This window comes from Oncorhynchus nerka, linkage group LG27 (assembly GCF_034236695.1).
Source record: "Oncorhynchus nerka isolate Pitt River linkage group LG27, Oner_Uvic_2.0, whole genome shotgun sequence".
Taxonomy (NCBI): domain Eukaryota; kingdom Metazoa; phylum Chordata; class Actinopteri; order Salmoniformes; family Salmonidae; genus Oncorhynchus; species Oncorhynchus nerka.
Genome location: NC_088422.1, coordinates 29788764 through 29802887, shown reverse-complemented (window position 1 = coordinate 29802887; position 14124 = coordinate 29788764). Strand labels below are relative to the sequence as shown.

The 14124-nt window shown below is 43.4% G+C and overlaps 1 protein-coding gene across 5 annotated transcripts in view; it reads left to right on the top strand.

The window, feature by feature from the left end:
• The first annotated feature begins 3239 nt into the window (after positions 1-3239).
• Positions 3240-14124, top strand: part of LOC115111545 (GTPase-activating protein and VPS9 domain-containing protein 1-like) — a 30419-nt gene continuing 19534 nt past the window's right edge. For 2 of the 5 annotated variants that reach the window (XM_029637699.2, XM_029637697.2), the window contains exons 1-7: positions 3240-3413; positions 8787-8998; positions 9482-9749; positions 9958-10533; positions 10679-10762; positions 10891-11025; positions 11622-11811. In XM_029637699.2, the coding sequence (XP_029493559.2) occupies positions 3387-3413; positions 8787-8998; positions 9482-9749; positions 9958-10533; positions 10679-10762; positions 10891-11025; positions 11622-11811 (1492 nt within the window). In that variant the 5' untranslated portion in view covers positions 3240-3386. Of the gene's footprint in view, positions 3414-3510; positions 3680-8786; positions 8999-9481; positions 9750-9957; positions 10534-10678; positions 10763-10890; positions 11026-11621; positions 11812-12455; positions 12531-14124 lie in introns of those variants that run through there. The other 3 variants (XM_029637701.2, XM_029637700.2, XM_029637696.2) reach the window with 2 other exon arrangements.

Here is a 14124-nt window from a genome sequence, read left to right as displayed (position 1 = left end):
ATGATCCCAAACACACCGCCCGGGCAACGAAGGAGTGGCTTCGTAAGAAGCATTTCAAGGTCCTGGAGTGGCCTAGCCAGTCTCCAGATCTCAACCCCATAGAAAATCTTTGTAGGGAGTTGAAAGTCCGTGTTGCCCAGCAACAGCCCCAAAACATCACTGCTCTAGAGGAGATATGCATGGAGGAATGGGCCAAAATACCAGCAACAGTGTGTGAAAACCTTGTGAAGACTTACAGAAAACGTTTGACCTCTGTCATTGCCAACAAAGGGTATATCACAAAGTATTGAGATAAACTTTTGTTATTGACCAAATACACCATAATTTGCAAATAAATTCATTAAAAATCCTACAATGTGATAAAAAAAAAAAAATCTAATTTTGTCTGTCATAGTTGAAGTGTACCTATGGTGAAAATTACAGGCCTCTCTCATCTTTTTAAGTGGGAGAACTTGCACAATTGGTGACTGACTAAATACTCCCCCCCCCCCCCCCCCCACTGTATATATTCAACCACAAGGGTTTACTAATGAGGTATACGTGTTTTAAAAAAATCATAATAGAGGTTTACTGAATTGCAAATACATTTTATTCTTACATTTGAGTCATTTAGCAGACACTTTTTTCCAGAGCAATTAGGGTTAAGTGCCTTGCTCAAGGGCACATCGACAGATTTTTCACCTAGTCAGCACGCGGATTCAAATCAGCAACCGTTACTGGCCTAACTCTCCTAACCGCTAGGCTACCTGCCGCCCATACACTAACTTGTCTGGCTGGCATGTTTTCATTTTAAGCTGGCCTAATTCAGCAATCATCTATTATGATTTAAAAAAGGTATACGTCATTAGTAAACCCTTGTGGTTGAATAAATAGGCTTATGAAAACATTAATTTTTAAATTAAAAGCAAGTGTCACCATCACAGGAAAATATGGTTGAATTAAATGCAATATTGTTTTTGTTTTGATACCCTGATGCCTGTTTATTCATCAAAGCAGATGATGCTAAATATCATTAATCACAATGGTTAGCCTATGAAAATGAATAGGAAAACAAAAGCTTATTAATAGGACCACATTTTCCTAATTGGGAACAAATATAATGTGGAGAAAAGTCAATGTATCCTAGTCAATCTATTGTTTGTCAAAGCCAGACTAAATAAAGGCCTCAATGTGTATGAAATATGTAGGCGATTGTGGGTTAAATCAATGACAAATATAGCTGAAATGTTCAGGCTTTATCATGATCTGTCATCATAACAGGCTGGGGTGTTTTTGGTTCCGTTTAGACTAAGAACGCAACTGCACTGAAATGAATAGCCTGATTCAAGGTGATTCTCCTGAGTAATAAAGTGTTTCTGTTAAACTGTTTGGTCTATGGATAGACCCATACCGATTCTATATTTTTGGTCTTTTGTGGTAGGTATAGCCTACCACTAATATTCTAAATTACAGAGCATTTAATTCAACTATATTTTCCTGTGATGGTGACACTTGCTTTTAATTTAAAAATGAATGTTTTCATAAGCCTATTGGTCCACCAAGAAACCATGTTGATGCTGAGCAAGTCCTTCGATAGGCTAGTAGACTATGCAGGAATAATCGGGGAGGTAATCATTGTTATAGCCTAGATTGCTTTACATAATCTGGACCGTTGTTTTTTCTAAGGCTAAGCAAACAAGGGGTAGCATATGCTTTTTACCCATCTCTATAACAAGGGATAAGCCTATATCCCTCAATTCGAGCCCTGCTTTTGACCATAAAACATCTCCACAGAAATGTATAACCTAAGGATTGCATAGTGACAGTGATTGTGTCTGTTAAACTGGGAACTCTGGGGAAAAAACGATTGAAAATGGTTGATTTTTAGGTCAGAGAAAGATGCAAGTTTCTGAATCTGATGACGTTCAAAACTATTTTTCCCAGTCTGAGCTCTTCCGAGTTCCCAGTTGTCTTGAACACACTGAAGTCGAAAGTCAGAGATTGCCGAATTACGAGTTCTTTTGAAAGTGCCACTAGAGACCTAGGTTACCTCTTATTTCTGAATAGGGCTATCTCCAACAAAGAAGCCCCTGTGGCTGTATTGATGTGAGAAATAGGCATACAGTAACTACACAGTAATGGTGGCTGGCTGCGATATCAACTAGCCTAATAATTTTTGTATTGAGGTGATAAGCCTATTTTAGCTAAATCGACACATTAAATTGAATTGATTACTCTGGCAATTAAATATTGTTTTTTACAAAATCATGTACATGTCGACGTCTGTAAGGCGTTCATGGTGAGATCTTTAATAATAAACTAAACATAATAAACTTATAAGCAAACCGACACATGACGTGTCAGTGCCACGTTACACGATGTGAACGCTACGTCTACATGACGTGTACGTGTCAAGTGACGTGAACTCGTCGGCAGTTTGGCGCCTTAGAAAAAAACTTGTCTCCATTAACAGTGTTAATTCATGGCGGTATTTTATGGAGTTAGGAAGACATTAGGTGACTTCGTGAGAGGTATGAGTAGCTTCACGAGGTTTAAATATGGCCCTTATCACCCCCCATAAGTTTCCTTGTCATGGGCATTTTCTCTATTGGTTTGCTCAACTCCTGCATCCTCTGTCTTCTCTCACCTCCTTTTTTAAAGAAGGTCAAAGGTTATAGACTAGAGGCGGTGAGGAGAGGGAATGTGGACGAAAATGTGCTTGTATGAAATCTACTCCACCCGTACGTCATCAGGCAAATTATGTTTACAGGGATCTCAAAATAAGTGTGTAAAGTGATAAAAACTAACTTAGTTAGTTGTGCAAAACATTTGATAGATACATTGATAATTAGCATATTGTTTTGAAACGTGCATGCTTTTCTCCTCCGACAAAACAAAAACTAATTCAATGGGGGTGTGGCTGATTTCAAAACTTTTCTGCAGACTCATGTAGGATCACAGGAGGTTGGTGACACCTTAATTGGGGAGGATGGGCTTGTGGTAATGGCTGGAGCGGAATCAGTGGAACGGTATCAAATACGTAATGTATTTGAAAGGTGGCTATCGAGGAGGGGAGGACACTCTTCATTTTGCCTACTAAAGAATTGATGTCTCCTTGACTACTTATTGGTTTCCAGGTCATGGAGGAGAGCAGCCAAAGGAGAGAGAGTGAAGGACAGACTTTTCTAAATGAGAAAAGGCCCTGGTTACCTTGTCCCAGAATTACCCAGAACGCACCGCATGGCCCACAACTCACGGGCAAAGTATGTAATGGGCGTTCATACAGATGAAAAAAGAGTTGACCTGCTAATTTCTTAAATTATTTCTGACCTTAACAGCCTTGAGTCTCCAAGAGGAAAACGTCTAAACGGCATCATTGTAAAGTCCAAACTCGGACGTCACCCTCAATGAAGTTGAAATGTAAAACAGTTAAGGTAAGGGTTAAGATTTTAGGGTAGAGACATTCCAAGGACGCAAGAAAGCACTGACCGCGTCCAAGAGCATTCTATGCCCAGTGCGCATGCGGGTGGAGCGCGTCTTCTCATTATGACAGCTAACATTAGCAAGCGCTGTAACCCGAAAGAGGGAGTTCAGAAACGTTGTGGAATAGACGTATCGAGCTAACGAGTTATTGCTTACTGCAATTATTTCACGGTTATTGGGAATCCGTAAACAACTGTTATACTAATCAACTTGTTTGGTAAGTCATTGAACTAGTGTTATAGTTATGTTTGCATGTTTTCCTCGCAGGCCGCCTCCATGCTAGTTTGCATAGATAGCAGGCTAGCTAGTAGTAGCTGTTAGCTACTTCTTGATGTTTGAACACGAACGGTCCTCTGTGATTGTACCGGTTTGCTGCTGCAACTGGCCTACCACGGCAACATTGGCGTAGGTATTCCCATAAAATTGTCCCACAGTAACTCGATGTTTGGCTCGTACAGTACTAGTACTGCCAACATTTAAGGTTAGCTAACTTACGTTAGATCGCTAACGTTAGTTACCTTAACTAGATAACGTTAGCTAGCTATCGTTGTTGATAGCTAGCGCGTTAGTCATTCTCTCTTCGATAGTTTGATATTTTGTTTGTTTAGGATATAACGCTAATAATCAGATAGCAAGCATTGGTTAGGTAGGTAGCCATCTCACTACTAAGATTTGCCAGCATCATGATAGCAAACTAGCTGTTTACAACAACTAACGTTAACTAGGTGGTACAGCTACTACTGTTGTAAACAGCTACTATCGCTTGTTATCATAATGCTTGCAAACCTTAGCAGTGAGATGCTAACAAACAAACCAAAGATTCCGCAAGATGTCGACTGTGCTGCACCAGAGTGAACAAGCTAGGGCCTGAGGGCCTTGACAAATCATAGGACTGGCTAGTTTGTAACTACTTCAATGTCAGCTATCATATAGATTTTTAAATCAGAAATTCCGAAATGGTCTGTAGCTTTTTTTCCAAGTTAAGGATGACAAATAGGGGTTGTTATATGGTTCTGGGCTGCTGGGCAACTACAGTTTTATCTCTCTTCAGACAGCTGCATGGCTGGCACACAAACGGTGGTCGCCCCTTTCATTACCCACCCGATCCCTTAGTTAGGTGTACAGTTGAGCCCCACCCACTGCAGGGGCCATGAATGTAGTGCAGTATGATGAACCATAGAAAAAGGCATGTGTGTATCAAGAGGGGCTCAGTCTTTTTTTAAAACCGGATGGTCACTATTTATGTTGATTCAGGGATGCACTTGACATTTTGAATAGGTTCATTGTTTGAGCCAAAAAACACACACACCTCAATCCCTGCAAATAAGAAGTGTGCTCCTAGCTTCTTTAATTTATTATTTAGTTATAGTCATATACCAGAAATTTGATATAATTCTGGTTCCATTGAATCTCAACTGCCTCTGCCCATGCAATACTAGTTGTGTTTCGGCAAGGTCAGAAGTTAGGAAGTTGAACACTCCAGAGGATGTTTCATTCAGCGTTGAAGTGCACTGCCAGGCTTTGTCTTCCTGGCAGGCAGCATTTCAAACGACATTTTGCAAAATAAAATTTGGAGCATGAATATGTCAGTAAAGGTGTTGATTTAGGCCTATATCATTTATCCTTTTCCTGTATTTGGATGCTACTCCTTTGCTCCCTCCCACCTTTGAACTTGAAGTCTCTAAATATTTCCTGCCAGCACTCCTCTTACCTACAGAATGCCCCCCTTTGGTTATGGTGTTTGTAAGAGGAAACATTGACTAATTTGTCATCTCTGGGCTCAGATAGCCTAACTTAAGTTTCTAGGTATTTATGACAGTACTGCACTGGATTATTCTTTACATGGTTGGGAAAGCAGAAGAGCTAGCCAAGCATCGAAATGACTCTCAAAGTGAAACTACTCACTGAAAACATCAATTGGGCTTGTAATGCCACACAGCATATTCTCCCCCAACATTGCCCCTCTTCTCAGTGGCCAGGGAGACACCAGTGTCAGTGCGATTCCCTCTACTTCTCCATCCCAGAATCAATAATCTGAACATAAACATGCTGAGCCTCCTAAGGGTACAGCAGTTGAGTATATTGTGTGTATGGCACTTCACATTTCATATTTTTAGTTTCCTAATAATCTAAAACAGAATATATGACTGTCCTATGTTGTCAGTTGGATCTGGGGAGTGGTGGGCCCAGATTGCTGGAATAGGCTAGGTAGAGTTTTGCTATGTCTCTGTTGTGTGAGCTCATTCTTAGAGGAGGTGATTGTAGGGAGGTGCAGTGTGCAACCCAAGGCATTGCACACAGGAGCTGGTAAATGTCTGCAGTCCAATGGAAGGAGGCCTGACGAGTTTCAAAGGGAGATGCTGCGGCTCAGCAGTGGTGTGGCGTGGACCATAGATTATGGTGTACTGGAGTTGGTAACTTACTCATGCATACAGTCCTACTTGATCTGATGTGGAGGGGAAGTGAAAAGGGGACTTTGGCTGAGTTTCCAGTGCCTTTAGAAAGCACTTTGTTCTCTTGGTTTGTGTTGTATGTTCAACTGAGGGAATGTTTGGGTTGTGTTCTAAACACCACGACTCTACATCACTGGTTCAGGTGCTGTTATGGTGTTTTGATCAGATGGATGGTGTGCTTCCTTGTTCTGAGCCTAAGGATGATGTATAGAGGGTTGGGGTGGCTTTGGACTGAGAATTCTATTTCTAGCCTGCCTGCCTACCTGTAACTACAGTCATTCTGTCTCACACATTCCAACCTGCGCCTTTCCCCACCACCTAGTGTTCTTCTGCTTTCAAGTTCCCCTTCCTTTTCCATTACTTACTCATTGGGTACAGTGCATTCGGGAAGTATTCAGACCCCCTGACTTTTTCCACATTCTGTTACGTTACAGCCTTATTCTAAAATGGATACAAATTTTCTCATCAATCTACACACACAACCCTATAATGATGAAGCGAAAACAGGTTTTTCAATTTTTTTTTGCACATTTATTAAAACAGGAATACCTTATTTACATAACTATTCAGACCCTTTGCTATGAGACTTGAAATTGAGCTCAAGTGCGTACTGTTTCCATTGATGGTCCTTGATGTTTCTACAACTTGATTGGAGTCCACCTGTGGTGAATTCAATTGATTGGACATGATTGGAAAGTCACACACACCTGTCTATATAAGGTCCCACAGTTGACAGTGTTTGTCAGAGTAAAAACCAAGTCATTGAGGTCGAAGGAATTGTCAGTAGAACTCTGATACAGGATTGTGTCGAGGCACCAATGTGTAGAAAGGTACCAAATCATTTCTGCAGCTTTGAAGCTCCCCACGAACACTGTGGTCTCCATCATTCTTAAATGGAAGAATTTTGTAACCACCAAGACACTTCCTAGAGATGGCTGCCTGGTCAAACTGAGCAATCTGGGCAGAAGGGCCTTGGTCAGGGAGGTGACCAAGAACACAATTGGTCACTGACAGAGCTCCAGAGTTCCTCTGTGGAGATGGGAGAACCTTCCAGAAGGACAACCATCTCTGCAGCACTCCACTAATCAGGCCTTTGTGGTAGTGGCCAGGCGGGAGCCACTCCTCAGTAAAATCCTCATGACAGCCCGAGTTTGCCAAAAAGGCACCTAAAGGACTTTGACCATGAGAAACAACATTTTCTGGTCTGCTGAAATCAGGATCGAACTCTTTGGTCTGAGTGTCAAGTCTTGAGGAAATCTGGCACCATCCCTACAGTGAAGCATGGTGGTGGTGGCAGCAGCATCATGATGTCGGGTTGATTTTCAGCGACTGGGAGACTAGTCAGGATCGAGGGAAAGATGAACGGAGCAAAGTACAGAGATATTTGATAGCCTAATCCAGAGCGCACCTTCCAACAGGACGATGACCCTAAGCACACAGCCAAGACAACACAGTAGTGGCTTTGGGACAAGTCTCTGAATGTCCTTGAGAGGCCTGAAAATAGCTGTGCAGCGACGCTCCCCATCCAACCTGACCGAGAAGCTCTGCAGAGAAGAATGGGAGAAACTCCCCAAATACAGGTGTGCCCAGCTTGTAGCGTCATTCTCGAGGCTGCCAAACGTGCTTCAACAAAGTACTGAGTAAAGGGTCTGAATGCTTATGTAAATGTGATTTTTCAGGTTCTTATTTTTAATACATTTAGATGAAAGCTGTAACGTAACAGTTCGGATAAAGTCAAGGGTTCTGAATACTTTCCGAATGCACTGTAGGTCTACTCAACAAGTCTCTAACGCAGAAATGGCTTTAATACCAGTACCAGGCCACAGTTCCTACAGTACCACCTGTCTGTCTGCCCTAGGCCTATACCCTTTCTCTTCCCCGCAGGACTATGACAAATGTAGTCCTCTCTCTCAAGAGAATACGGCACATGCATCATCTCATGGGCAAGTATACTAGTCGTTCAATAATCTATTGATTAACCTTATACATTTGACAGAATTTGATTTAGCAGAGATCCCACAGTGTTCATGTTTCTAGAAAACTCCACAGTGGCCTGTCCATAATTGGATTTAGCATACTAAAGAAACAGAGACTGCCTTGTGTATTACCCATGATGATGACCTTGCTTATTTGACATGTTTAAAATAAATGCTTCTAAGCCTCTACACTATTTATACCTCAAACCACATTAATTGATTCTGTTTAATAGTATCAAGCATTTGCACTTGTTACTAGCTAGCAGGCTGTGTCCTCTGATAGCCGTAGCCTTCTGTCTGAGGCAGGGTTCTCTGGGCTGTTTTCACGGGCCTCCCAGCCTTACACTCTTGTCTGTTTTCCTCGGGAGCAGCCATCCACAAAGAGCCTTTTGTGTCATAGAATTCTCCAGGAAATCATTTAAATTTAATGTGTTCTTTCTGGTTTGTGTATGTGTGAAGAAAAAGGGATTTGCATATTCTTTTGTGCTGTGAATAATACTACCAAACGCTTGTGTGTGTGAGAGTAGGAGTTAATTCTTTTAAAGGCCGCCCCAGTATGGGGCCAGCTGCTGAAGATGGCTTGAAGCCACCCCCCACACCCCTCTTCTCTCTTTGCTGTCATTCTCAGCCAGTGGAAGTAGTGTTTCTACCTTCTCTTGACTACTGACAATCCAATTCCTCTGTCCGTGTGTGAGCTAGGATTCTGCCAGCTATGCATCCACAGGAAAAGGGTTCTTTCCGGCTCTTCATCTGAATTCCTCTCAGATATAGAAATGCTACATTGTCCACGCTTATAAATCTACTCCAAAACTGCCCTGTATGTAGCTCTGCCCTGAATGTCTAGGACTCATTCTCCCAGTGTGACTGATCCCTCTCTTCTCTCACTCTTCTGCAGTCCTTTGCCTCTCTGCGTGAGCTGGTAAAGATGAAGCCAGACATCCACACTCTGGCCCATCACCTGAAGCAGGAGCGGCTGTATGTGGCCTCAGAGAAGCAGCTGATCCAGCGGCTCAATGGGGACGTGCTGAAGACTGCTGAGAGGCTGTACCGTGCTGCCTGGATCACCAAGCAGCAGAGGATCAACCTCGACCGGCTCATCCTCACCAGGTCAGCATGGTGCCCCCACAGCTACTGTTACACCAACGCACTTAATTGACACTGATCCAATTGTAGAATAGAAACAGTTCTAATAGGAACTCTCAATTAATTGGCAATTTAAATTGTCCTGCATTTTAAATTGTACAGCAATGTGTGACCACCGAGTGACCTATTAATGAACTAGTAACTTAGTAGTCCCGAAGTCGGATTCCACAGTGTTAACTGTCTTATCTTCCTGATGTGATCATCTTGTTTATGGTAGATCCTGCCAAATACAAACATGGTGCATGCCAGACCCAGCTGAGTATTATTTAGTTTAGCAAGTCAAAAGGGAAATTACAAGGAATAAGAGTAGTCCCGTGATCAGCAAGAATATCATACAATTACATGTCACTCCAACCACTAATCAACATTGTGGCCCGCTGTTGCCTAATTCCAGCTCCTGGTTTGTGGAGCCTTCTGCTCTTGTAATTAAAGCTCTCTTTCCTACAGTGCTGAGGCTTCCCCGGCCGAATGCTGCCAGCATGCCAAAGTGCTGGAGGACACACAGTTCCTGGATGGTTACAAGACTCTGGGCTTCCAGGAGAGCATCTATGGGGAATTCCTGGGCCGGGTGCGGGAGAATCCCCGGCTGGTGGCCTCCTGCCTGGTGGCTGGGGAGAGGCTGAACCAGGAACACACACAGGGGGTCATTTACACTGTCTTCACCTCACTCTATGGCAACTGTATCATGCAGGAGGATGAGAGCTACCTGTTGCAGGTGAGCAGCCCAGACCTCTTCTGATTTATACACTTACACTATAAACATGCTGTTCACACACAGCCAATAGCCAGTTGCACTCACAAAGTCCAAGCAGCCACATGTTACTATTACAGATCCCCATAGGCAGTGTGATCAGGCAGTTAGTTTCTAACCTCTGCACTGCTAAAACTGATGGTAACAGTGCTGCTGTTTCTATAAATTCCAGGTCCTGCGATACTTGGTGGAGTTTGAGCTGAAGGAGAGCGACAACCCTCGGCGGCTGCTGCGGCGAGGGACTTGTGCCTTCAGCATCCTCTTCAAGCTTTTCTCTGAGGGGCTGTACTCCGCCAAGCTCTTCCTCACCGCCACCCTCCATGAGCCCATCATGCAGCTGCTGGTGGAGGATGAGGACCACCTGGAGACGGACCCCTCCAAGGTGACAGAGCGCTTCACGCCGGCGCAGCAGGAGCGCCTGTTTGGGGAGAAGGGCTCGGAGGGCTACAGGCAGAAGGTGGCGTCTGCTGTGGAGGCCAATGAGGCCAAGCTGGTGACCCTGGTCAACAAGTTCATCGGCTACCTGAAGCAGAACACCTACTGCTTCCCCCACAACCTGCGCTGGATTGTGTCTCAGATGTACAAGACTCTGTCGTGTGTGGAGAGGCTGGAGGTGGGCGAGGTGCGGACCATGTGCACGGACCTGCTGCTCACCTGCTTCATCTGCCCAGCCATAGTCAACCCTGAGCAGTACGGCATCATCTCAGACGCCCCTATCAACGAGGTGGCTCGCTTCAACCTCATGCAGGTCAGTGGAGGAGCCAACAGACTCATACATCCACACTAGTCTTATATTGACAGCTTAAGAGTACAAATCTTGTTTTAACTGTTAAATAACAAGACAAAATATTGTTACCTTTGTATGTATTCTAATCATTATCTTTGTCCTCTAGGTAGGGCAGCTTCTTCAACAGTTGGCAATGGCTGACGGTGATGGAGACCCCAGGAGGAAGAACAATTTGGCCAAGTTCGATAAGGTAATATCCTCAAACACACATCTTAATATGGACCGGTTTGCCCATGGGGTAGCTTTAATTACATTCTGAATACTTGTTTTGCTTCTTGCCTTATTATTGAAGTTGATTGTCTGGTTGTGTCACCTCAGAGCTGCGTATCTGCCTTCCTGGATGTGGTAATCGGAGGGAGAGCTGTGGAGACGCCGCCCATGTCCTCCATGAACCTACTTGAAGGGCTCAGCAGGACTGTGGCGTACATGACACACAGTCAGCTGCTCTGCCTGGTACGCTGCTGAAGCCCAGAGTCTGACTGTTATATAGTTAGCCTTGCCTAAGAATTGTATACCCCCATGTTTTATACAGGCAACAGTAGAGATTCCTATGTTACAGAAAATGTACATGACATGCCCAAACTTGTCAGAGCAGAAAGAGACATTTCACACAGGTTGTTGAGTGGTGTTATGTTTTAAGGACTGGTATTAGGGTTACAAAATTCTGGTAACTATCCCAAAAGTCACAGGTTTTCCAGAAATCCTGTTTGTAAAATTCCAGGAATCAGGAGGGAATAACCAGGAACCCTAGCTGGGATATACCATACTCAAGTATACAAAATAGTCTCACATATTCCTGGAGTTACAGGAACCTTTCCTTATAACAGTGCAATAATCAACACTTACTCTAGCTGTATTCTGCACATTAGCATGTCTCAAGTGCCACTTTTAGTTTAATTGTAAAGCAGAGCCCTGTACTTATCACCTATGGCATAAGTTATCCTCCAGCGTAGCTATTCATGCATTATTAAAAACATCATAATTAGGTTCCACATAGAGACTAGGATGTGAGAGTATTAAATGAAGTAAATCAATCGTATGGTGTTCAGGTGGACTTTGTACGGAGTGTGATGGCAGGGGACTACCTCCGGGAGGAGGAGCACATACTACTGGAGACCCTAATGGCCAACGTGCCCCAGTCCCGCACAGTGAAAAGCAACAGTCTGGAGCTCACCCCCTCCAACACCCCCCAGCTTTCCCCAACCACCACCCCTGCCAACAAGAAGAACAGGAACTTAGGTACCTACCTCAGCTATTGTTACTGTACATGTGCAGCCACTGGCTCTCTGACAGATAAAATGACATACTGCTTAATGATGTACGGTGTTCATCTCCAGTACTTGTCATTCCCATTATAGGATGTCTTTTCAATAGTGTATTTTGCTGTAACTGATGGCACCAGTTGTAGAGTTCAGTTGGAATCTTCACTGAAACCAGCCTTGCTGTATTTATGTACAAACTATAGGTTGTTTCATTCATGGTAATAAATAACCAGGTTGCTAGAGTTGTAATGGCTGCCTTAGAAAGCCCCTGTTATGTAGGAAGCTAATGAGGTTCCCTGACTGTTCTACAGGTAATTAGCAGCTTCTAGATTGGAGCTCAATTCCAGAAATGACAACCAATTTAAATGACCAAATATAAATGAACCCTTTTTAATTGGTATAGATGGAGAAATGTATACCTTCCTCCATTAGAAATACATTCATTAAATGTGAGGGCACAACATCCTCTGCCATGAAATAAGCCGCTTCAAGCTGCCCTAAAATATGAACCTTTTAGTCAGATTTTAAACTGTTTTATACTGTTGCTACTAAATATTTGCCCTGTATACTCTTTCACCCTCAACCTTCTTCCTTCCTCCTTTGCTGCCTATGAACGATTAGGACAACAGTTAGCAACGTCCTGGGATTCCACAACCACCACCCTGTCTGCACACATTCCATTAGTTACCCCTTTTGGTGGGTAGCCTGGCAGCCCTGTGAGGCTGACTAGAACTAAAGTGTGTTTGTACCACTGCCAGTCATAAACATACAGTAACAGCCATGCTTTTAGCCATGTAGCTGCAGTCCCACTGCTTCACCACCAGATAGCGCTAGATGTGCTCTTGTCCATGTTTTGACCATGCCTGCTTCGCCCTGTGCTTTCGTCTTGTTAACATCGTTTATACCTGGTTGTTTGCTGAATGTTTTCAGACGCATGCTTTTGGCGAAAGAGATATTAAAGTTGCTGATGTTGGGATTGTGCATCCCTCTGTTTGAAGGTCTTGCACCATAACCATTCTGTTTACATCTGGCCCTTCCTTGGACACTGTTAACAAACCTCCAAACGAGCTTCAATGCCATACAACACTCCTTCCTTGGCCTCCAACTGCTCTTAAATGCTAGTAAAACTAAATGCATGCTCTTCAACAGATTGCTGCCCGCACCTGCTCGCCCGCCTAGCATCACTTCTCTGGACGGTTCTGACTTAGAATATGTGGACAACTACAAATACCTAGGTGTCTGGTTAGACTGTAAACGATCCTTCCAGACTCACATCAAGCATCTCCAATCCAAAATTAAATCTAGAATCTTCCTATTTTGCAGATAAAGCCTCCTTCACTCATGCTGCCAAAATACCCTCGTAAAACTGACTAGCCCCCAGCACTTTACTCAGCAAATTGGATGCAGTCTATCACAGTGCCATTGGTTTTGTCACCAAAGCCCCATATACTACCCACCACTGCGACCTGTATGCTCTCGTTAACTGTACCTCGCTACATATTCGTAGCCAAACCCACTGGCTTCAGGTAATCTATAAGTCTTTGCTAGGTAAAGCCCCGCCTTATTTCAGCTCACTGGTCACCATAGCAACACCCACCTGTAGCACGCGCTCCAGCAGGTATATTTCACTGGTCATTCCCAAAGCCAACACTTACTTTGGCCGCCTTTCCTTCCAGTTCTCTGCTGCCAATGACTTTAACGAATTGCAAAAATCACTGAAGCTGGAAACTTATATCTCCCTCTCTAACTGTAAGCATCAGCTGTCAGAACAGCTTACCGATCACTGCGCCTGTACACAGCACTTCTGTAAATAGCACACCCAACTACCTCATCCCCATATTGTTATTTTTTTGTTGCTCTTTTGCACTCCAGTATCTCTACTTGCACATCTATCACTTCAGTGTTAATGCTATATTGTAATTATTTCCCCACTATGGCCTATTTATTGCCTTACCTCCCTAACCTTACTACATTTACACACACTGTACATATATTTTTTTATTGTGTTATTGACTACGTTTGTTTATCCCATGTGTTGTTTTTGTCGCACTGTTTTGCTTTATCTTGGCCAGGTCACATTTGTAAATGAGAACTTGTTCTCAACTGGCCTACCTGGTTAAGTAAAGATGAAATAAAATAAATAAAAAACCACACAGAGCACAATGTAGGAATAGATTGTCATCCTGTAGAAGTCCATCAGGTCGGTCATTAGAATGGTATGCATGCCATGTGCAGAATGTGACTGCTTCATTGTGTTTGGCATGCACTTATGATTTGTGAACCTGATTGG